This window comes from Mixophyes fleayi, chromosome 6 (assembly GCF_038048845.1).
Source record: "Mixophyes fleayi isolate aMixFle1 chromosome 6, aMixFle1.hap1, whole genome shotgun sequence".
Lineage (NCBI taxonomy): Eukaryota > Metazoa > Chordata > Amphibia > Anura > Limnodynastidae > Mixophyes > Mixophyes fleayi.
Window position 1 is genome coordinate 158,607,059 of NC_134407.1, and position 25,624 is coordinate 158,632,682.

At 43.5% G+C, this 25,624-nt stretch overlaps 1 protein-coding gene across 3 annotated transcripts in view; it reads left to right on the forward strand.

Annotated features, from left to right (window-relative positions):
• TLK2 (tousled like kinase 2) overlaps positions 1–25,624 on the forward strand; it is a 125,342-nt gene that overhangs the window by 53,294 nt on the left and 46,424 nt on the right. For all 3 annotated transcript variants that reach the window (XM_075176901.1, XM_075176899.1, XM_075176900.1), the window contains 4 exons: positions 18,200–18,352; positions 19,137–19,203; positions 19,289–19,386; positions 20,594–20,675. In XM_075176901.1, coding sequence (XP_075033002.1) covers positions 18,200–18,352; positions 19,137–19,203; positions 19,289–19,386; positions 20,594–20,675 — 400 coding nt within the window. The remainder of the gene's footprint in view (positions 1–18,199; positions 18,353–19,136; positions 19,204–19,288; positions 19,387–20,593; positions 20,676–25,624) is intronic.

A 25,624-nucleotide genomic window follows, 5' to 3' on the forward strand; every position in this document is an offset into this window, starting at 1 on the left:
GGTGGAAAAGGATGACTTCTATTTAAAGTATAACATCTCAGGTCTTGTCCTCTCCCAGTCCCTCAATTCATTGTGCATGTGGCTGCTGGGAAAAATGGGGGCCTCCTTCGAGACGATCCACTACGGTCGGGCTCATTCTCGATGCTTCCAGTGGGATCTGTTGGCAAAATGGTCAGGATCCCACCTGCGTTTGGATCTCCAGAGGATCTCGCTGTCTCCGGAGGCGAGAGAATAGCTCCAGTGGTGGCTAAATTACGATCGTATGTCGATGGGCAGGTCTTTTGCTCCATGATCATGGAGACAGGGAGGAACAAGGCATTGCAGCTCAGATTTTTCTTTGAACAGAACAGTATGTTCCAGCAATCTTGGCAGTGTTCATTCGAGGAATAAAGAATTGGGAGGCCGATTACTTCGGTCGCAATGCGATGATGCTGGGGGGTGGTCCCTCCATCCGGAAGTATTTCAGTCTCTAGTTCAGAGGTGGGGTCTTCCGGATATAGATCTCATGGCCTCCAGACACAACAAAAAGGTTCACAGGTTTTCCGCAAGGGCAAGAGCCCCTTTAGCGGTAGCGGTGGACGTAATGATTATGCCATGGGTTTTCAGGTTGGGATATCCCTCATGGCTGTGTCGAGTATGGTACGCGGATATAATCTCCATGGCGGTAGGACCGGGATATCGTCTTCCGTCGCGAGAAGACCACCTTCTACAAGGTTCCTTTTGTCACCAGAACTTACCTCAGCTCAGTTTAACGGCATGGCTGTTGTAGCCAGCCTTTGGATGGCTAGGGGTTTCTCCCCCAGTGTAGCGAGCTCGTAATCCGGTGTCAGCTCGCATCTATCATCGGATTTGGCGGGCCTATATTAGATGGTGTGAAAATAAGTCTTGTCACACGTCGTCTTTTCGTCTCCCTCATTTATTAGCGGTTCTTCAGGATGGCCTGGAAGCAGGACTCCGTTTAGGGTCCCTAAGAGTTCAGGTATCGGCGCTTTTTGCTTTCTTTCACCTGAAGTTAGTGGAGTTGCCAGACGTCAAGACTTTCTTCAGTGAGTCTTACATATTCAGCCTCCCTACGCTCCGCCCACAGCACCATGGGATCTTAACCTGGTACTGGATATGCTTAAAGGTCCTCCTTTTGAGCCATTAATGGCGGCAGAATTTAGGTGTCTGACCTGGAAGGTCGTCTTTCTTTTGGCGATTGCATCTGCACGTAGGGTTTTTTAGAATTGGGAGCTCTATCTTGCCGAGAACCATATCTGTTTTTTTTCACAAGGACAGAGCGGTATTAAGAACACTCCCTCCTTTTGTCCCAATAGTAGTTTCGGCTTCCACTTGAACCAAGAAATTGTGGTTCCGGTTTTTTCATAGACCTCTCATTCTGATCAGCAGTATATTGAAGAGTTAGATGTGGTTAGGGCTCTCTTTATGTCAAAAGAACTTCTCAGGTTAGACGTACAGATTCTCTGTTCGTTCTTTATGATTCTAACAAACGAGGCTGGCCAGCCTTAACAGTCCATTGCAAGATGGATTAAGGCAACCATTAAGCAGGCATACATAAGGGGTAACCGTCCTGTGCCAGAGACTTTCGGCCCACTCCACCAGATCGGTGGGGGCGTCGTGGGCAGCGAGAAATTGGGCTTCCTCAGACCAGCTTTGCAGGGTAGCCACCTGGTCCTCTGTCCTTTACAAAATTTTACCAGTTTAATGTATTTGCATCCGCGGATGCAAATTTCGCTCGTAGTGCTCTACGAGCAGGGCTTTCAGAGCGGTCCCACCCTTAAGGGGCTGCTTTAGAACGTCCCCATGGTAAGCAGTGTCCCCCAGACTTGATGAAAGAGAAAAGGATTTATATACTTACGCTAAATCCGTTTCTCTGATTCCGTCTGGGGGACACTGCGATCCCTCCCTTCTGCTTTTCCTCTGTGAGCTCTTGGTTGATTGGCTTTTCTCCTTGGGCTTTTTAATTAACTGACAGGAAGAGGAAGAGGCACGGGGATTGTAGAGGGGAGGGGTCTGTCAGCAGTGCTAAAGCTTAGCTAGCTAGGTGCCAACTCCCGTGCTCCCCTCCACAATCCCATGGTAAGCAGTGTCCCCCAGACGGAATCAGAGAAACGGATTTAACGTAAGTATATAAATCCTCTTTTTTTCTCTAAAGATTTAAATTTAGGTGTTGCAGCAGTGTGCTCTGTTAGATGGCAGAGCACACTTAGACAGTGAGAGCCGGGCGTCTCTCACTTACAATTAGTGTTTTTTTATTTTATGAATATAAATCGATCAACACTGACAAGCTGATTATAGCCGCTGACAGACTGCTAAAAAAAAAAACCCGGATGCGCCGCCAAAACGGCAACGAGCAGCGCTGAATCTGAGCTTCGGGGCCACCATATTTGATTATACCAAGTCCCCTCCTCCGCAAAAGAAGGGGCGTACTTGTGTAATAAGAAAAACAGCCACCAGAAATCTGCTAATGGTGACTGCTACGTAACATAGATGCAGCAGATTGCCCTCTTTAATAGCAGAAAACAAGGATGAGCAGGAAAAAAGGTGCAGTTGGAGGATACTAAGGACAGAGTTCCCTTCCCCTGCAGTCTGGCACCCTTGGAACAGCCCACTTGCTTCAAACACTGCCCAGGAAAAGAGCTGCAAACATCCTCTGGGACACTGAGCATTGAAATCAGGCTAAGATTCTTATGGAGCAGGAGAAGAACTAAGTACCATTTTTCTTATCTCTATTATAGATAGGGGTATATTGAAATAGAGTTGTTGTAATAGCATTTTTTTTTCTATTTTTTTTTTTTTGCAAAAATATAGAATACTAATTGCATAACACATAACCTTTTGTAAGAGATACTCACTTTTGACTCTCATAGATTAGTTAGTATATTTCTGTTTGATTGTGAGTTGTACTATTCTTTTAAAAATAAAAAAAAAAGTCTGATAAGGGAAGGGCACCTCGGGCAAAATATTATACCTGTTCCAAGTGTAAAGATAAAACTTGCCAATGAAACTACAGGACCCTGGGGCTCTTTGTGCTGACATCAGCTGGGGTACCCTAGCCATGCTGGCTCAGGTTAGTGCACCGTCACTAGCAGAAATGCCAGCATGGGCAAATGCCCTGACACGGGGTTGAGACATTGGTTAAGCTGCTATCTAAACCAACAGAGATTCCAGCAGTTGTGGCAGTTCTCCCTTCTACCTCAGTAGCAATTGACCCCCTGACTTGGGACAGGCTGGAGCACCATCGGTCCGCGCCTGACGACCCTCCTACAGGAGAACCGGCTTGGTCGGCTTCCCTATGTTGAAGGACTGGATAGGTTAAACCGGTTCTTGGATGTGCCAAAGCCATTACCAAAAAAGACGCCGATCCACTAACCCCCTTTCTGAACCTCTCTGATTCGGAGGGATCGTCGGAAGAGTTGGGTGAACTGATAGACTGATTCTACACAGGTTAAAGACCCAGAAGAGTCTTCAAGATATCGGAGTATTGACGACCTGGTGGTAGCAGTTCGTCAGACTTTCTGGATTTAGAAGAGACTAGAACAGTGATGGGCAAACTACAGCCCGCGGGCCAGATCAGGCCCACTTAGAGGTTCTATCCGGCCTGCCAATATTTTAAAAAATGTCATTAAAATATGCATAAAATTATTAGGGCCGACCCTGTCTGTCAGAACCTTCATTTTTATGCCTTCCCAGCTATTTCCTCCATTACACTTCATCCTCCTTCCTAAAAGGACACTTCGTATGTCAATCGCTAAAACACCTGCCCGCCCTCTAATGACAAAGTCATGTGAGAAGAGTTGGGCTGGGCCATATACTAAGGCGGATTTCGATTTGCTGCTGTGTTGTCAGTGGCTCACCAGAAAGACGGATCTGCAACAACCTGCTGAAATTAGTGCTATGCCTGTACGATCGCTGCACTTATAGAGGTAACCCTGCTATATAACACCCTCCCGTCCCATTCAAAAAATTTGTATTATATATTTCGATATTTGAGTTTTTTAATAAATTATATTGGCCCGCCTAAAGTTTTTCTTTTTTTATTTGGCCCGCTCCTGAAAAAGTTTGCCCATCACTGGACTAGAACATCAGATCAAATTCTCTTCAAAAAAGGTAGAAAATGTGCAAACCGCTTTCCTGATCAGTAGAACTGAAGGAAATAGCGGAAGCATCCTGCAAACAACCATATAGGAAATTTACTGTTCCACGTAGGTATCTGGCTTTACATCCATTACGGGAGGAGGAAACCAACCGTTGGGAACAGGTTCCAAGGGTTGATTCACTGGTGGCGCACTTAGCACGACACACCACATTCCCTTTCCCAGGGACAGCCACTCTGCAGGATAATAATGAACGCAAAATAGAGGGATTTTTAAAGTCCATCTACACTGTGGCAGGTACGTCATTCAGACCTATGTTTTCATCGGCCTGGGTTGCCAGGGCTATGGAAACATGGGCTGACCAATTAGCAGTGAGTCTGCAAAATTCAGAATTGCTTCCCCTTGCCCTGCATCTCAAGGAGGTTTCCGTGTACTTATATGAGGCCGTCCAGAATGCAGCCTCCATCTCGATCTATTTCTGCAACCGCAGTAGCGGCCAGGAGAACTTTATGGCTCAGGTCCTGGGATGCAGACACCGAATCAAAAAAGTCTTTAGAATCACTCCCTTGTTCATGTGAAGTGTTATTTGGACCAGCATAATTTGCCAGGCCACAGAAGGCAAAAGCAGCTTACTCCCTGTAAATGTTCCAAAACCTAGAACAGAGGTTTGGTTCATTTCAGCAGTCCTTTCGTGGGGGCTCCGCTGGCCATAGCCAGGCACAGACTGAAATCTTAGGCCTCTAGAGGACAATCGTATAGAGGTAGGCCTTCCTCTTCCAAGAAACGTCCATCTCCTAAGCTTTCAGAAAAGCATTCAGTTTGACGGTCTCCCTCCCCTCTTTGCGACTGCGGGAATTTGTGTATGTCTGCTGCTTTTTAGAGATCAGTGGGTAGTGTCCGGAAGACCGTTAGATTTATCATGTATCTCCTCGTCATGATCCCCCGAATCCATCAGGTCCGGTACTTCGTTGGTTCTTTGCAACCAGCTTACCCCGTGACCCTCAAATGAGAGGCAATGCTTACATGTGTTGCCTCTCTCCTTTCCGCTGGAGTCTTCTGCCAGGTTCCAGAACACCAAAAAGAGACGGGGATTCTACTCCAATCTCTTTTTGGTCCCAAAGCCGGACGGCTCGTTCCGACCTGTGCTAAACCTAAAGCAGTTACACCAGCACCTACAGGTGGTCAGGTTTCAAATGGAATCCCTCAGGTCAGTCATCAGTGGGCTGGAACCAGTTCAATTCATGGCATCTATAGATGTCAAAAACGCCTACCTTCAAATACCTATCTGGAAGACTCATCAGGCCCTTCTCAGATTTACAATGGGACCATCTTACTACCAATTCAGAGCTCTCCAATTTGGCCTTTCGACAGCACCAAGAGTGTGTAGAAAAATAGTGGCAGCCTGTCTTCATTCTAGAGGAGTGCAAATAGTGCCCTATCTGGAAGATCTGCTCAGAAAAGCCTCCTTCGCTCTCCCGAATCAGCAACTGGTCCTGACTATCAGGACCGTGGAGACGCACGGATGGCTCATAAATCGAGAAAAATCACAACAGATTATGTGCCAGAAAATAACCTTTCTGGGACTGATCATGGACGCCAAAAAACAAGACTTTCCGGGGGACAAATCTTAATCCCTGAGGAACCTGACGGCTCGGGTTATGACTTACCACAGACCGTCGGTCCACTTGTGTATGTGTCTATTAGGAAAGATAGTATCAACCTTCGAGACCATCCCTTATGCTCTGCTGCAGGCACAATGCTTCTGATGGGACCTCTTGAGGAAGTGGTCAGGATCCCATCTGGAATTGGAGAAACAGCTGATAGTTGTCACTAGAGGCAAAAGCTTCCCTTGGATGGTGGACAGTCCAGGACAATCTAACAGTGGGGTGGTCCTGGATCTTGGTAACCACAGATGCTAGCTTGGCAGTATAGGGGGCTGTGGTACTTCAGTTGCGACTCCAGGCACTCTGGACCGTCCGGGAGGCTTTGCTTCCCATCAACACTCTGGAACTAAAGCCATGCTAATGGCTTTAGAGAGCGCCCAGGCAATACTTCAGGGACACCCAGTCCGTCTGCAATCTAACAAAGTGAGGACAATGTCTTATGTCAACAGACGGGGGGGCACCAGAAGCGCAGGAGCAATGGGGGTGGCTGCTCAAATCTTGACCTGGGCAGAGAACCACGTCTCTGCTATATCAGCAATCTTTATCCCAAGAATCGAAAACTGGGAAGCAGACTTTTTCAGCCGGGATGCGATATTTCCGGGAGAATGGTTGCTCCAGCCGAAGGGCTTCCGGTCTCTGGTTCTGCGATGGGGGATTCCGGACCTGGACTTAATGGCATCGCATCACAACAGGAAGGTGCCGCAGTTTTGATCTCGAGCAAGAGACCCCTTGGCGATGGCCATCAACGTAATGACAATGCCATGGGACTTCAGGTTGGGGATACCTGTTTCCTCTCATCCCAATAATTCTGAGTCCTTCGAGTGAAGCAAGGAGGAAACCCAGTCATTCTAGGTGCTTCCTTTTGGCCAAGGCAAGTTTGGCACATAGAATTTCTGGGGCTAGCAGAAGTTCAGGGTCTGAAATCACCTCTTCGAGTAGACCTCCTTCAGCAAGGACCATTCACACATCAGTAATTGCCTCGGCTCAATTTAACAGCATGGCTGTTGAGACCAGCCTGTGGAGGTCCAGAAGTTTCTCTCTACGAGTAGTGAACACCCTCCTTTGGGTTCGAAAAACAGCTTTCGGCATATGGAAAACCTACCTCAGACGGTGTGAAAACTAAACATGTAACATGGCTGTCTTTCGTCTTTCAAGGGTTATGGCTTGGATGCGGGCCTTCGTCTAGGCTCTCTGAAAGTACAGATATCTGCCCTTTCGATATGCTTTCACCTGCACCTGGTGGACATGTTGGATGTCAGGACCTTCTTGCAAGGAGTCCTACATATACAGCCTCCATATGTTCCTCTAGCACCAGATTAAAATCTCATGGAGCAGTTAGATATGCTTCAAGGGCCTCCTATCGAACCATTACGCACAGCAGAATTAATGTTCTAGCTATTGCATCAGCTCGTAGAGTGTCAGAATTGGGTGCTCTCTAATGTCGTGAATCATATCTTATCTTTCACGACGATTGGACGGTTCTCAGAACAGTTCCTGCTTTCCTACAAAGGGTGATGTCTAGCTTTCATGTGAACCAAGAAATAGTAGTTCCAGTATTTAAGGGTGGCCCACAGTCTTCAGGGACGGGTTCTGTGGAGTCTCTGGATGTGGTCAGAGCGCTAAGAATTTGTCAGGAGGACATCAAAGATTTGCTGCACGGATTTATTTGTTTTGTTTGACTCCTCTAAACGAGGATGGCCGGCCTCTAAGCAATCAATTGCTAGGTGGCTTACTTCTAGTATTAAGCAGACATATGTCAGTGCTAACAGACTTGTGCCAGATCGTATTGTAGCCCATTCTACACGTTCAGTGGGGGCGTCCTGTGCTGCACAAAATGGGGCCTTGTCTGACCAGTTGTGCAGTGCAGCCACGTGGTCCCTGGTCCATACTTTTGCCAAATGTTATCGGTTCATTGTGTTTGCATCATCATCATCATCATCATCATCATTTATTTATATAGCGCCACTAATTCCGCAGCGCTGCACAGAGAACTCATTCACATCAGTCCCTGCCCCATTGGAGCTTACAGTCTAAATTTCCTAATATAGCCACACACACAGACAGAGAGGGAGACAGACAGACAGGGAAAGACTAGGGTAAATTTTTTGATAGCAGCCAATTAACCTACCAGTATATTTTTTGGCGTGTGGGAGGAAACCGGAGCACCCGGAGGAAACCCACGCAAACACAGGGAGAACATAAACTCCACACAGATAAGGCCATGGTCGGGAATTGAACTCATGACCCCAGTGCTGTGAGGCAGAAGTGCTAACCACTAGGCCACTGTGCTGCCCTGTACGTGATGTTTCTATACATCAGCAGACGCAGCTTTTGGCAGTAGTGCTCTATGTGCCGAGCGGTCCCTCAAGGGGGCTGCTTTAGATCATCCCCATGGTAGCAGTGTCCCCAAGATAGGATGAAAGAGAAAAGCATTTTTATACTTGCAATAAATCCGTTTCTCTGATTCCATCTGGGGGACAATGCGTTCCCTCCCTTCTGCTCTTCTGCTGCGTGTTCTCGGATTGTTTGGCTCCCCTTCCTTGGGGCTTTATAACTAAACTGAGGAGCTACCGGGGTTGCAGAGGGATGGCGTTTGTCAGCTTTGGTACATTAACAAAGTTAACTTGTTAAGGGCTAACTCCACCTCCACTCACAGCCCCATGGTGTCCTCTAGATGGAATCGAAGAAACTGATTTATCATAAATATAAAAATCCCTTTTCTGCTAAATATCTCTACAGTCTGATCACTAATTTCCAAAATATCAGGTTTTTTTTTCAATGTATTAAACTATTTGCTAATCACAGCTCATTTAGTCCAGTTTATTTGAAGTATCACGGGTGTTAAGGAATCGCCATGAAGTTTGAACCCCTAAAGTAACTTTTCCTCCTGAATTCAAAAGTCCAAACCAAATTACTGTATCTGCATTATGTTTTGAGTTACAACAAAAATGCAAGCTTTTGGAACCGCATTAAAAATGCTAGGTTAAATCAACATTAGCAATCAACATTTTTTTTAGGTGCTTAACAAAGGTATACATTACTACCACACAAAAATTAAGCATGGTACTCGGTTTCATAGTAGAGAGATAAAAATTAATGTTGACATTCGATTGCTTCTGTACTGTATACATAATTTACACAAGAAACCATGTTAGCTTTAAAACCATACTCAAAAAGTGAACAAAACTGAGGCAATGGGTTAACCCTCCTATAGAGAAACTGAAGGGAAGGGGATTCCCTTTCAAAACAAACTTTCCAGAGAAAGAGAGAGGGAGACGCAGGAAGATAGTAAATTATGGCAGCTGCTCCTCTAAAGTGCACATTTGCTAGTCTTTTAAATACGGACTGCCATATTACAATCTACTCAAAAACTGGATTACATAACTGGGACCACTTTATAGATGAAGAAAAAACTTTTGCTTCAGAGAACTGAAGTTTCAAATGCAACCAGTGGTGCTGGAACCTCAATTTACCATCTTCAAAAGTTACTGCTGTTAAACTATGAAGACTTTGAGAAAACAAGCTTTTTCTGGCTCCTTTTTGTGAGACAAAGAATTGTCACTGAATTGGGCTAAAGAACATGGTGAGTGTCCACTTCATGCTGTTAAGCCAGGACAGAAACTTTGCCCAAAATGCAGAATTCAACGGTCTCACTGGCAGACATAGATATGCCAACAGAAAAAGTTGAATCTCTGAAGAGTATAGCTGAATCATTCGAAACAGATGAGCTGAATGAAAGTATTACAAAGCTTGATTGTACACAAGTGAAATTGCATGTGTTGAAGAGAGGACACTTCGAGGCATATGCTAAAAAAGAGCAGGTAAGTACAGCCATTTAAGACAAGTTTACTCAAATATTGTCTCTTCCTAGCACATCACTAGAATCACCCCAGAAAGTAAGCAAATGTTCACGTTGTGATTTACAGAGTCTGATATATGAATTAAAGCAAAAGTGTGAAGAGGCGCCAGGAAAAGAAATAATAAAAATATTAACTCTGGCAGCAAACAGCTGGGCAACTACGCAGACTGCAGAAGAATTTAATGTCACAGAATACATGGTAAAACAATAGAACTTAAAGCAACCCATGGCATACTGGCAGAATCTGTAAAATATAGAAGCAAAGGCCTTCTTGTACACAAATCAATCATCTGGTACAACAGTGTTAAGACGATGATGAACCTTCTCTGATGTGCCCTACAAAGCGTTTTTCTGTAAAAGTTCCAGGAGGAAATAGAATTCACAAACCGAAAAGGCTACTCCCAAGTAAACTTGAAAGAGCGTTCTCTTGCTTTTTAAAGACCATTTTTCAGACATTTGAGTTGGATTGTCTAAGTTTTGTTCCTTACGACCTCCGTGGTGTGTTAGTGTTGCTGCAAGAGGTAGGCATTCTGTATGTTTGTGAAACTCGACAAAACTTGAAATTATTGGTTGCTTAAGAACAAACGCCCAGGTCTGGAAGCACTTTAGAAAATAGTTTAAAAACTTTTTCATGATAGTGACATGGATGATGACACAATTGTTTGGTCAGTGTGGAGCCACTGCTTATAAAGTAGATTGGTTACAATCACTAGTACTGTGGAACAATTCCTTGAAGTTATTTGTAGTGCTGTTGATGCAACAGCCCAGCTGTACATAGCTAAGTCCCAGACTGAATACCTATGCCAGTTACAGGAAATCATTCAACCAGAAACAGAAGATATTGTGTTATTAGATTTTGTAGAAAATGAATGATTCGTTTGTGTATCGGGATGTAATTCAAGGATTCCACTGGCACACTTCACAAGTACACGCCACCCATTTGCTGTATATTTTAGATGATTGTGTCACTTTAAACTGTGAGTCTGTGCGTTATAAGTGATACCCTTGACCATGTAACTGTATACCTTCTCTCTGGTAGTTATGAAACATTTATCCAACTATTGCCAAAATTGGAGTATGTTCACTATGGCACTAGTGCACAATGCAAGAACTGTAAAAATTTTATCTGGGTTGCGATTCCATAATAATGATTCAAGCAGAATGCAATTTCATTACACCTCATGGTAAGAGTCCGTGTGACTGTATTTGAGGGATAGTTAAACGTCTAACGATCCGCACCAGTCTGCAAGCAGTGGAAACCCACCACATCTTGACACCTTTTGGACCTGTATAACTGGGCAAATGAGAATGTACATGGGATAAAAAAAATTCTACATGTCACAAAGTGAAATACAAGAGTACAAAATCAAGCTGCATAGCAGTCTAGAAACAGCATTGACTGTAGCAAAAACCCGTACTCATCAGTTTGGCCTATTCGTAATGATGAGTTACACATATGTAGACAAGTGATCTGCAACCTGGAACATAGCAGCAGTGTACACTGAGTTTATTATTTAATGTAATGAGGAATAAGATGTGCTGGTACACTTCATGTAACAAAACCAATCAGTTACTGTCTTGTCTAACTACTGGTCTTCAAGAATAAGTGTTTTGTTCCTTTTATTCATGTCCTCTGTGTAGCAGAAGTGCATACTATCCAAGGACGTACTGGAAGGCAGTTTATACTAGGGATGTGCACCGGCGAATTTTGGTGTCTCTTGTTTTGTGTTTTGGGTTCGGATTTGTTTCGCAAAACACCTGCCGAAAGGTTTTGGTTCGGATTTTTTTTGAAAAAAGCATAAAAAGTTCAAAAATCAAGTTTTTGGGCTTATTTTCACTCCTACGCTATTATTAACCTCAATAACAATCGTTTCCACTAATTTACAGTGTATTCTGAACACCTCACAATATTAGTCCAAAACGTTGCAACAAGGTATCTTTCTGGACTGCGTAGAGGAGTGGTCACCACAATATAATTAATAAAAAACCCTCCACGGGTCTGAATTCCCCCAAAAAAAAATTCTGGACTGCGTAGTGGGGTGGCCCCGGTACTAAATTTGGTACCGGGGCCACAATACCTCCTCCAAGTTCCAAGTGTAGTGTTTATAACATATTAACACTACACTAATTCTAGCACGTCAATACATCTTGTTTTAAATAATGACAGGGCATTTAACTTTTGATTTAATTTTTTGAATTTGTTGACATTTTCTTTTACTTTTTGAACATGGCAAACGACTGTTGAATGGTCACATAATGCCAAAAAAATAGTTGCAAGATAGAATTGTCCTTGGGCCCTCCCACCCACCCTTATGTTGTTGAAATAGGACATGCACACTTTAACAAACCAATCATTTCAGCGACAGGGCTTACCAAACTGTGGCTGAAATGATTGGTTTGTTTGGGCCCCCACACCAAAATAACAATTCATCTCTCCCTGTACAAACTAAACGGGCTCTACTGAGGAAAGATGTCGTCCTCATCCTCAACCTCTGATTCCTCTCCCCCTACAGTGTGTACTTCCTCCTCCTCCTCACACATTATCAATTCGTACCCGCTGGACTCCACAACCACAGGTCCCTCTGTACTATCTGGAGGGCAGTGCTGTACTTCATTGAGGAATTGATTATTCATTTTTATAAACATCATTTTTTCAACGTTGTGAGGAAGCAACCTCCTTCGCCGCTCACTGACCAGGTTCCCCGCTGCACTAAAAACTCTTTCCGAGTACACACTGGAGGGGGGACAACTCAAGTAAAATAGAGCCAGTTTGTACAGGGGCTTCCAAACTGCCTTTTTTTCCTGCCAGTAACAATATGGACTGTCTGACATGTCTATTTGGATGGTGTCCGCAAAATAATCCTCCACCATTTTTTCAATTGTGACAGCATCCAATGCAGCGACAGTAGACATGTCTGCAATGGTTGGCAGGTCCTTCAGTCCGGACCAGATGTTATCAGCATCCCCTCAGCGGCTCTTTTAGGAAAACTGAGCTTTTTCCTTGCAGCCATAGATGTGGAAGAAAATGAGGGTGGAGCTGTTGGCATGTCACGGTCCTCTTCAGAGGACAATCTCCTGACCAGCAGGTCTTTGCACCGCTGCAGACTTGTGTCCGCCAGAAACAGAGACAAAACATACGCTTTAAACCGAGGATCGAGCACTGTGGCCAGAATGTGTTCCTCTGCCTTTAAAATAGTGACCACCCTCGGATCCTGGCAAAGCATACGAAGGGCTTCATCCACAAGAGCTACATGCTTTGTTGAATCGCAATGCTTTAACAGCTCGTCCCTCACTTTCTCCAGCTGCTTCTGCAACAGCCTGATCAGGGGAATCACCTGACTCAAGCTGACAGTGTCGGAACTGACTTCTCGTTTGGCAAGTTCAAACGGCTGGAGAACCTTGCACAACACGGAAATCAGTCTCCACTGCGCTTGACTCAGGCGCATCCCCACTCCTTTTCCTATGTCGTAGGTGGCTGTGTAGGCCTTAATGGCCTTTTGCTGCTCCTCCATCCTCTGCAGCATATAGAGGGTGGAGTTACAGCGCGTCACAACCTCGTTTGAGGTGATGGCAGGGCAGGTTCGTGGTTTTTTGATGTGCCTCTAGTCTGCGGTAGGCACTGGCTGAATGCCGAAAGTGTCCAGCAATTTTGCGCGCCACCGCAAGCATCTCCTGCACACCCCTATCACTCTTGAGGTAATGCTGCACCACCAAATTAATGGTGTGGGCAAAACATGGAACGTGCTGGAAATTGCCCATATTTAATGCCCGCACAATGTTACTGGCATTGTCTGACACCACAAATCCCCATGAGAGTCTAAGTGGGGTAAGCCACTGGGAGATAATTTCCCTCAGTTTCTCTAATATGTTGTCAGCGTTGTGCCTCTTATTAAAGCCTGTAATACACAATGTTGCCTGCCTTTGCACGAGCAGCCATTTTGTAGATGCTGCTACTGATGCAGCTGTTGCTGCGGAAGGGGATGCATCTACCCAGTGGGCTGTCATAGTCATATAGTCCTTCGTTTGCCCAGAACCACTTGTCCACATGTCCGTGGTTAAGTGGACAGTGGGTACAACCGCATTTTTTAGAACACTGAGGACACTTGATCATACTTCTCTGTACATTTTTGGTATCGCCTGCCTAGTGAAGTGGAATCTCGACAGGATTTTGTACTGGGGACACAATACCTCCATCAACCCTCTAAATCCCACTCCACTGATGGCGGACACTGGGCGCACGTCTAACACCAACATTGCAGTTACAGCCGCAGTTATACGCTTTGCAATAGGGTTACTACACTCGTATTTTGTGGTCATGGCAAACGACTGTTGGACGGTCAATTGTTTTGTGAAAGACTTAGCGGTCTTACGACTTCCCCTCTGGGAAGATGACCGACTAACAGCAGCAGTGGCAGTAGTAGGCGTACCGCTGCAGGATTCCTCGGATGAATCCCGTATTGAAGAGGACTAAGTCTGGCTGCTGACTTGGGCTGCAGGACTGAATCTGATGGAGATCGTGGAGGAAGTTGACGAAGAGGGTGTTGCTGGTGTGTATCCAACTGGACCACAGGATTTAGGTGTCCCTGTACCGATGAGGGTCCTAGCCCCAGTTCCTGAACTAACCACTGAACTATGAAGGTTATTCAGGTGACGTATAAGGGAGGATGTCCCTAGGTGGGCAAGATCCTTACCCCTGCTTATTTGAGCTTTACATAAGCTACATATGGCCATACATTGGTTGTCTGGATTTGGATAAAAATAACTCCAGACCGAAGAGGGGCATTTTTTGGTCTTCTGACCAGGCATGACGATGGGCTTTTTCATCCCATGGACATCAGCTGTTTCCCCCCCCCCCCCTGGTGCCTCATTTTCAATATTCACATCACCATCCTCATCAAGTTCCTCCACAGCGCCAGCTACATCATCAATAGCCTCCTCCCGAGCCACCTCTTCCCGTACAGTGATGGGAAAGTCAGGCTTGACAACCACCAATACCCTTGGACTCGCCTTGGGGATTTGTGATAATTTCTCTTTAAAAGGCAGAGTTGTTTGCTGTTTTGTTGCTGACAGCAAAACTCTCCAATTTTTTGTAGGGGGGGGAGGAGGAGAAGGGCTAAGATCCTTGGGTGAAGCTGAACCACTAGTCATGAACACGGGCCAGGGCCTAAGCCGTTCCTTGCCACTCCGTGTTGTAAATGGCATATTGGCAACTTTACGTTTCTCCGCAGATGATTTTAAGTTTCTCTTTTTGCTACTTTTTGAGAACTTAGGCTTTTTGGATTTTACATGCCCTGTACTAGGAGATTGGGCATCGGGCTTGCCAGACGACGTTGATGGCATTTCATCGTCTATGTCATGACTAGTGGCAGCAGCTTCAGCATTAGGAGGAAGTGGGTCTTGATCTTTCCCTACTTTATCCTCCAAATTTTTGGTCTCCATTATATGTAGCGCAAGATACTGCAGAATGTGTGAACTTGGTAATATTGCAGTACCAATGGACTTATACTGCTGGATTGGTTTTGCAAATTTTGTTGTTACTTTTTTTTTTTAAAAAAAATTTTTTAAATTTTTAAACACTTGGGAATAATGGGGAAATAACTATGCCCTTAGAAGCACAGAGCACAGGACACGGCACCACTGGACTGAACAAGACACAGCACAGGACCCAGCAGCACCACTGAACTCAAAATTGACAGAGCACAGCACCACTGGACTGATACTGCAGAACACAGCACAGCACGAGATCTACCAGGACAGAGAACCACCTAACACACCCTCCCTCTACCCTGATCAATGCCTGAGTGAAGATGGCGGCGACTAGCGGGGAATTTATAGGCTCCGAGTATCACGAGATCCGACAGCGGGATTATGGCTCCGAGCCTCGGTTTCAAGTTTTCATTTGGCGCCAATACCCGGATCTGTCTCGGATCGGCAACGTTCGGGTGGGCTCGGATTCAGGAAATCCGAGTGCGCTCATCTCTAGTTTACACTGTCCGCTGACATTTTAAGGAAAATTTACAGACCTTTAAACCAGATTCCAAATAAGGGGAAAATAATGTGATTGTTGACTCCACTTCAGTTATGTTTTTAAATTTCATGGTTTCATGTTTAAATTATGTATGTGGTACAACAGTAATCGAACATCGGCTTCCCCCTCCACAATGAAACGATACCATGCTGATTCCCCCCACCCTCCCCAATAGACCATTGTTCTTTTTGGATTACTTCAGTAAATTGCCAGTCTTAGACTGGAGCAGCCCGTTCACGATGGCTGCAAATTGTATCAGATTGTGAGTGGCTCCTGGTCAGTGTGGCAAGGAGCTTCTGCTGAACAGCTGTACCAGGTGGCTATCTGGTTTTTGGCCCACATGTCCGCTAAGTTTTACAGATTTTAATGAGAATTATAATGGGGCTTGTATAGTTCAACACAAGGGAACCAAGTATCAGCCTCTTGAACAAATTAATTTCATGGCTAATGAGATCTGTACAAAATTTGCCCCTAAGGGTTTTATGTACAAAGGCATAAGAGACTCAAGTTACATTTAACTATGGACATTGATGCACAACCCGAGCCCTCAGGTGCAGGTGAATACCTGCATTCTGTAATTGACCTTTATTCTATATGTAGAAATGAGTTGAGTGAGAGTGTGGGGGAACCCAGGTTATTTAACCTTGATGTGTTAAATGTTTTAGTAAAGCACATTCACAAAACTATGGGGATAAAAATGCCCCAGTTCTGGCCTCTTTACAAGATTGCCTTTTTAATTGATGACCCTCAAATGGGGAGATGGTTCTTTGTATAGTTAAAGAAATCATTTATAAAAAATGGGAACAAAATACCAGACATCAATTTTTAATTTTAAAATAATTGGTCAGATGTATCCCTTTCAGGATGAAGTCTCTAAATTGTGTTCAGTACCAGAGATTGATGCATGTGTAGACCATTTGTCTGCCAAAACTACTGTTCTGTTAGAAGATGGAGGCTCACTGAAGGATCTTATGGACAGAAAATGGGAAGTTGCTTTAAAAAATTCCACATTTCCTTGGGTATAATACTATAGTCCAGAATAGCTATGGCTTCAGTCTCTAGAGCATGTAGTGTGTGGGCACAGGCTCTTCATAAAGATACCCAAGAGAAAATAAACAGACAATATATACTTAAAAGCATTGAAACTATGCAAAAATTATTTGATTTTCCTTTGTGATGCCTGTTGGATACAATTAATTTTTCATCTATAAATATGGCTTTAGCAATAGTCGCCAGAAGTGCATTATGAGTGTCCATGGATGACAGACCCACAGTCAAATAATCATTTAGCCATACTTCCATTTGTTGGCTTTTTCATTATTTAAAAAAAAAACAAAAAAAAAAAACAAACTTGATTCGCACATTATTTGCGGAAAGGCAGGAGAAACAGATAATTTCCTGTGTCTTCTCACCAGCAATTTAGATGCGCGAAGCATTTTCAGCATTTTGGTGTTCACCTACCTGGAGCCAATTTTAGATGTAAAGCCTGTGATCCCCATTCCTGACTTCCAGACTCTTTTGTATAACCTACCATGTCTGAAGTTAGATATATTTAGGTGCATGATAAATTCCCCTGGTATCTTTACTTTAAGATAGTTTGAGCAGCTGGTAAAAATGGAGATCAGGAATTTCTACAGCAAAGGGATGTGTTCATGAAATCTTGTGTTGACCACTGTTTGAAAGAACACAAAAACCAATGCTTCCATTTGCCCCACTTTACAGCCAGATTCAGGTTCTGCCTCTGGACACACTACTTGCTGAAACTCAAGTGTAGTTTCTGATCCATGTTGCTTAAAGAGATGGTTTAAACTATTGAACAGATGTTTCTGCCCACCATTATTCTTGCCTCCTAAAAATTACAATTCTTCTAAAGGAGATGCTGGTAACCCTTCTTCCAAATGTACAACTACAGGATTAGTGTTTTCGTTTGATATGTGTCAGCTTAAGAAGCCAGGTCTCTCATGCTTTATTGGGTTTGAGGGTTAAAGTTTGACTCTTTGGCGGTGTTAAAATCTGGGCTTCATAGAAGAGATTTGTTTGGTCATGTGACCTACTCTTCACATCTAATGTTTGTTCAACGCAAAGGAGTGGGGGTTTAATTTTATATTGCTTTCCAAGGTTGTCTTTGTTTTTCTTTCATGTTTGTGTTTTTCCCCATTTACTTGCTGTCTGCACCGACTTTCCAAAAAAGGTTGATTTTTAAAAAATTTTTTCTTCCGCTTACCATTAAATTCTTGTTATTAGAGGCTTGGAATATCCGAACAGTTAGACTCACATCAGCGGTTTAATTATTTTTTTAATGTTGTGGGTTTTTTTTGTTTTTTTTTACAAAACTTTTCTTTTGATTATTTTGTTGGTGGAAATTCCTCAAATATGTTTGCAAGCCATTTTAATTGCAACTATTTCATGTATGGTTCTCACCCAAGCATTAATAATTGACTGTTGTCTCCCATGTATTCAGTAGCTTAGAAACAAGTTTTATATAAAGTTGAGAAACCATAGGTCAATGTAGAGCATTTGGGAAGATTGAACTTCTTGTTCCTTTATCCAGGCAACAGGAACGAATAAACTCCCAAAGGGAAGAGATTGAACGACAACGGAAGTTGCTGGCTAAACGGAAGCCTCCAGCAATGGGACAGGCTCCACCAGCCAACAATGAGCAAAAACAGCGTAAAAACAAGACCAACGGTGCAGAAAATGAAACGTAAGTGGAAACAACATTGTAATGGTCATTTTTGTGTAACGGTTTAGTTGTAAGTCTTGAAAATTGTACTTTTCATAATTATGACCTGCATTTTTTCTGTACACAAACTACCCTAGATTGTCCTGTAAACTGGGACTACATTGACTGCTTTTGTGGCATTTCAGCACCCCCCTTCCCCCCCCCCCCAATGGTATGATGGGCATAGTTTGCCATTCTGTCTGTGGGTTGATTTTTAGATTGATCGTGGGTTTCTCTTACGCTCAGTAACTTGCCATTACTAACCACTCCTACTGGTACTGTCTAGCCGCCAGGCACACATCAGCTGTAATTTTGAACTGTGCACCAATGCTGTGCCCCAGCTATCAGAAAATAGTTGCTACCACCAGGTTCTTTAACAGTTTGCTTCTGGATCAGGTGCAGCTGCTGAAGCACTTGCTCTTTGCCGGTGACTGTGTCTGGATCCTTTCTTTGGCTCACAGCTGCAGGGTTAGTAGGCAGAGCGTTGTCTCGGCTCAATGGGTTCAACGTAAGGCAGCCTGTCGTGTGGATGACTATTCGCTCTTATCTGTATCACCTTCAAGCCAAAATCTGCTTTAGAGCGATGGTAGCCCCTGTGAGGTAGCGTTCCTTCTGCCATGGACAGAGCACATGGAGGCACCATATAGTCAGGAGCCAATAGAATACCTCTGGTGCTTTAGTAAAAAGTGGTCCTTTCTCTTGCTTCTGCATGGTACATGCAAATCTTGCATGGAGCTCCCTGATCTCTATTTTCTTCCATACATAGGTTAACCCTAGCAGAGTATCATGAACAGGAGGAGATATTCAAACTCCGATTAGGTCACCTTAAAAAGGTAAGAATCCAAAAATACTTTTCATTCTTGGCAGCAAAATTAAGAGTACATTATCGAACTTGACTTTTTGGTATTATCACTGCAGGAAGAAGCAGAGATACAGGCAGAATTGGAACGGCTTGAAAGAGTGAGGAATTTGCACATTAGAGAATTAAAAAGAATACATAATGAAGATAACTCACAGTAAGTATATACGTGCAATCATAAAGTATTCAGAGATCTCTATTACCAGCTACTCTTTACCTTTGCACAGCTTATTGTTGTGGAATTCACTGCTATAATAAAGGGGGAAAGGTATGCTTTATTATTTATTTTGTAGTATGTGTAAAAAGTAGTGACACTTGTTTCCTCAGCTGTATCTGAATGCTAATTTATCTGCTACTTCATCCTGCAACCACAAACAAACCCTAGCACCTATAAGCTCCATGAGACACCGGTATGTTGCACAACATGAATGTGCAATATCATCAGTTATTTATATAGCACCACTAATTCTGCAGCGCTGTACAGAGAATGCATTCACATAAGTCCATGCCACATTGGAGCTTAGTCTAAATTCACACACACACACACACACACACACACACACACACACACACACACACACACACACACACCCACACCATCTTTAGCCACCTGAGACACTGAATTGTGAACTTTGAAGGTTCTCACCATAAATATATATAATTTTTTTTTTTTTGGCCAAAGTTCTACTAAATGTTCTTAGTACTCTCATTCTGCAGCTTTTTCCAACTTTGTTTCCTTCAATGATGTCAACATTGCAGAAGCATGCATTGAATCCTGACTCAGGCTCCAAGATGACACTCTGTATAACTGTCCTTCTGTCCTGCATTGTCACCAGACTGTTACTGCTCATGCCCAAGATTTGCATAGTAGTAGTCTGAAGTAAAAGCAGATCAGAATGCTTGTAAAAATCATAATGCATTATGTGGGTATCCTGGAACTTGCCAGTCAGGTTGCATGCATAGTGTTGCATGGCAACTCCACTGTCATAGCAGAGGGAGCTCCAAAGGATGCTGCTGAAGAGCACCACTAAGGATATGTAGAAAGTTTAGCACAAAAAAAATCCCCCTACTCTCAGTAATACAAACATGTAAGAAGGTACCCTAACAGGAATAGTCACAAAGAGAATAGAAGGGAATAAAATAATCTCTGGGAGCAGATGAAGTGTTTTCTTGCTGTTCAAGGAATATATATATATATTTTTTTTTATTATTCTACAGACCTCCTAAAGAGTGTTTCTCTTTTGTGCCCAATTTCCTAGAAGGAAAAGGGGAATAAATGCTAAATTGTGTGACAAGTTTCACCAACTTTATTTTATTATAACTTTGTTTTGTTTTACAGTAAATTTCCTGTTAATTTGTTCTAGATTTAAAGACCATCCAACACTAAATGACAGATATCTACTGCTTCACCTTTTGGGTAGAGGTGGCTTCAGTGAAGTGTATAAGGTAAGACTGGCCAACAGGCATATATATCTAGCAAAACCTAAGACATAATCTAGGGGGGAAAAAAAATTCTCTCCATCCATTTGGGGAACACTAAATCTTGGGGATATACAGGTGCAGCCAGATGTTTGGCACTTTAAAATCTGCACTATGTTTGAAACTCCCATCCTTCTACTGTTCCAATACATCTTCCTGCCTCCCCCCACTCCCTATGAGAGAGTGTCTTAAGAGTGTGAACCACTTACTGCTGCCGTAGGTAATGATCCAGTACGCTGCTAGCGCCATAGAAAAGTGAGACATTGCATGCACAGAACCTTGCACCAGAGGCTAGGAGAAGGGACGATGTGGTTAGTTCCCAGCTGCTGGGTCCTGTACTACGTGAGAGAATGCAGAGCCTCTGTTATAAGGGAGGCCCGTCAGGTTGGGGCTGCCTGGGCATGGTAGTTCTACACTAAACACTCTGGTTGTTAGATGCCATCCTCCTGGCAGTGGCCATGAGAAGTGCTGGTCTCTGAGGGGAGCTGCTAATGCCCAGACAGTCGGCACCTCCTTGGTGGGATCTCCTCATGGAAGGGAGCTCGCCAAAATATACAGACACTAATAACTGCAGCTCCAACTCTCCTCTTCTGTTTCTCTCTGTAGGGAAGTGTTAGAAAAAAAAAAATCACTCCTTTCTCTGAGTTGGGCTATTGCTACCAAACTTCTGCTGAGGTCTGGTGTATGTCATTGCAAGTTCACTTTCACACTCTGGTTGTATACTAGAACTGTCTCTCTTCCTTATCTTATCTGTCCAATAAAGGGGGTAACTCCAGATATGAGTTTGGAGGGGTGCGGGCAGCAAGGTTGGTTATTTTAAAATGTCACTCCAAATTGTAGAATGGTAAGGTGAGGATGCCTTTTGCAGAGCGTCCAACAACTCTCCATAATCAACATTTATTTATATAGCGCCAGCGAATTCCATAGCACTCTACAATTGGGGACAAACATAAGCAATACTGGGTAAAACAAATGTTAGTGGGCCCTGCTCGCAAGCTTACAATCCATAGGTTAACAGAGTTTATCTTGTGTGGTTTGGCCAGGGTTCTTCATGATTTTGTAGCAACTCCAGTAGACGAGTCTGTTCGAACACAGTCTGACGATGTCTGTACATGATCTTTTTTGAGTACACTTTTCTTGCCAAGCCTCAGAAGCATCAGATTCCTGCTGTGGTTCAGTTATGGAAGGGGCTCGCATGCAGAGCTGTCTCCCTTAAACCTATTTTAGCCTTGGGTTAACAAGGCAGTGGGAAGCTTTTGGCATTTTTGCAGTCAGGGAGACCCAGGACTTAATTACTGAACACATCTGTGAGGCCTCCGAATATGTGGAGGGGATAGTTCTGGATGTTGGACATGGGGCCTAGTATTTCAGCTTTAGTGGTCTCTGTGTATTGTGCCCTCTGATTCAAGGCTTGGAAGTCCCTGCCTTTTTGTGCAAAGTTTTATTTGGCCTGGAACTGGATAAGATCACTAGCCAGTCGAAGGAGGGAAAAGCGTTATTTTCAGCCCATTAATATAACAAAAGCGTCTAGGTTTTGGCTTTTTCATACTGCAAGTAAAACAAGGTCCTGCATTGAGGGGGCAGACCTCTGTTTTCATGGCAAACAGCATAGAGGGAAGCAGGCTTGGTAAGCTAAGCAACTGGTTTCCAAGTCCTCCAAACAGTCAGCATCTTTACCCGGATTGCTTGTGCAGTTCCACTTTGGATGCCTAGATTGAGAAGCTTTGTAAATTGGGGTTACATCCTAGATGTCTTCCTTGTTTTTTCACCACAGGACTTCATGAATACAGCAGGCAATATTTATCAAGCAGAATTTTCAGATGGTGTTTATTTGCTCAAGAGGTCCTTACAAGAACCATTACATACTAGTTGAAGGTACTAGTGATCATCCAGAAATACAAATATAATACATTGCATGATCAAACAAAGCTCTAGATACTGTTTCTGACACACGTTGGCAGGGGGTAAACCTGCCCCCTTTCCTACCTGGAACCAATTTTGTGAAATTACATTCAACGACTGATATCAGGATGTAATGTTATCTAAACTTTGGAAATTTTGTTAAGTTTAAATTACATTTAAATCCATCTGTGATTTTCTAAATTACTTGTATTAGGTTTCCTATCTCTAGGACATTTAATGAAAGTCTATTGTTCCCCTTCTGTATATTCATGATAAGATGTTTTGGTCACTTGCAAATAAAAAGGCCTAATTAGCATGGGATTTCCTTTCTTTCTTTATTATAAAAGTAAATTTTCTCCAACATATGCCTACTGCATCAGAAATCAATACAGGGTGGTCCATAAGTGTGGAAACACCCTTTTAAAACAGAAATGGCTAAGGAATTTGTAATCCAGTGTCTACACACATGATCTGGGTTGGTGGAAAACTGCTTTGGGTTTGTGGCCAGTTAAACAGACTGGGTCGGTTTCAGATAAGCCAAAAAATGGACAAGCAAAATGCTACAGATGAAGCAACGGAAAGTGAATTAGGAAATAACTGTCACGAAGGCCAATGGAATGACGGGTGGGTAGGAGAAGAGGGTGATCAACAGTGTCAAAAGCAGCAGAGAGGTCCAGGTGAAGGAATATGGAGAAATGACCCTTCCACTTTGAAGTAGATCATCGATCACTTGTGAGGGCAGTTTAAGTGGAATGTTGGGGACTGAAGCCGGATTACAGAGAGGAGAGAAAATGAGACAGGCATTTGTACACTAATCGTTTAAAGTAGTTTGGAGGCAAATGGGAGGATAGAAATAGGGCGGTGTTTGCGGAGAGAGACTGGATCAAGAGATGGTTTCTTTAGAATTAGTGACATGAAAGGAGGATGAATATGTGCCAGTGGGGAGATGGATTGAAGAGGTAGTGGTGGGCATGCAGTTGCGGAGAGGGAGTGGAGAAGTTGGGAGGTAATGGGGACAGGTTGCAGAATGAGATGGGTGTAGACTTCGGCTTCAGTTACTGAAGAGAATGAATTAAGGGTGGATTGGGGAGTGGAGATGAAGATGGGTGGAATTTTGGTATGAAGAAATACCTTGTCGAATGGGGTTTTTGTTTCTTTGAAGTAGGTGGCAAAATCATGGGTTGTGATGGAAGAAAGGGGGAGGAGGTGCAGATGGGTCAAAGACTGGGTGGATATGAAGAGATTTTGAATAAAATGTGTTTTGCAATTGAAAGGGCAGTGCTGTAATATGAGAGGATGAATTTGTGTGCCATGGTTGAGTTTTGGATCAACGGAGACTGTATATGGTAGCTGGAGATGCATTGTCTTGGGCTGAAGTTAATGTTTTGTTGTAGAGAAAGGTGTCCTGATTAGGGCAGGACAATGCAGACCTAGGAGACAATAGTTGTTTTCATGAAGATAAGTGGTGTTGGTTAAGGGTACTTTAGTGTCGTGTATGTGTGGATTTGGGTGCAGGGGGAGGGCATGAGGTAAGGTGAGGTTGAAGGAAAGGAGGTTGTGGTCAGAGAATAGGAATGCTAAGTTGGTGAAACTAGAGATGGCGTGGTAGCGGGAGAAGACAAGGTCAAAGTAGTGTCCATCACAGTGGGTGGGAGATGAGGTCCACTGGGAGTGACCAAAGTGAAAGAAGTTTAGTGGTAGAAGAGACTGTGGAATTATCAATGGGAATGTTGAAATCGCCTAGTATGTGAGTAGGTAGGGCAAAGGATAGTAAATAAGTGAGCCAGGCTGCAAAGTTGTTTGGGACACTGGGGGACAATAAATGACAGCAACACGAAGGGGAAGAGGATAAAATAGACTGATAGTGTGTACTTCAAAGGAAGAGTGATGGTTCAAAGGGTGTGAAATTTGGAGAAAGTAGAATGCCTTCTCCACCAACTTGTATGTGTCTGGGGTATGGCTAAGGGAGAGTCCCCCATAGAGAGCTGCAGGGGGATGTATTGTCAGAGTACGTGAGCAAAGTTTCTGTAATGACCAGGAGGTTGAGGTATTTTGAAATGACTAGATCATGAATGGGATGCAAGGTTGTTACAAACAGATCTGGCGTATAAATAGGGTAGTGGAGATATGTGGATAAGGTTGTCGGGATTGCAAGTACGGGGTGGATGTAAATGTTTTTGATGGAGTGAGGAGCATGAGCACAAAGTGTATGGGGGTCCATGGTTCGGTGAGAAGTCACCAGCAGCCATGAGAAGAAACAGGTTATGCAAGGAGGATTTGTGGGTGTGAGGTGTATTTCTATTTATGTAGGCTGTTGAGTGTGGCAGGTGCAGGTAACAAAACGGTTCATGTGGGCAGTAGTGAAGGGGAAATCATAATAGGGGATGGAGTAATAATATGATGGTGAAAGAAGAGGGGTTTGAAGAGAAGAAAGGTGAAAAATATGGGAGAGTGTAAATTGAGTAGGTGTATGATGGAGAGATGTGAATGAATGTGTTTTTTAGCTGGGTTAGGTAGCGGGAGAGTAGAAAGGTACATTTGATCCAAATAGAACAGGGCAATTGAAGAGATGAAGGATACTTTACTGCCCCCTGGCTTGGGTTAATGGAGATGGTAGTTTCTGTAGCTTTAACACGAAGTCCAGAATGTTGACAGTTGGATGTAGAGGGTCCAGCAGCCAAACAGAGGTAGCAACAGCAATCGCAACTGAGCTCAGTGAGAACAGTTTGTGAAACAGCAATGACAGTTGAGCTTTGCAAGTCCCACAAATGACCAGAGATTGGAGATTTTAATACATTTATTAAATGTAAATTTCTAATACAAAAATCAGTAGATTTGCAATGATGCACATCGGTGCAATGCGCAACTATTATAAATTAGTATATAAATTTATTTCAAAGTGTTTCAGCCATAGGGTGGTCATCCCAGTACTGGAAGACCAGAATTGAACTGGGTTCTATTAAAACCCCCTCTTAGTCCAAAAACCATATGGGGTTTGTTTTTGGGTTTTATTT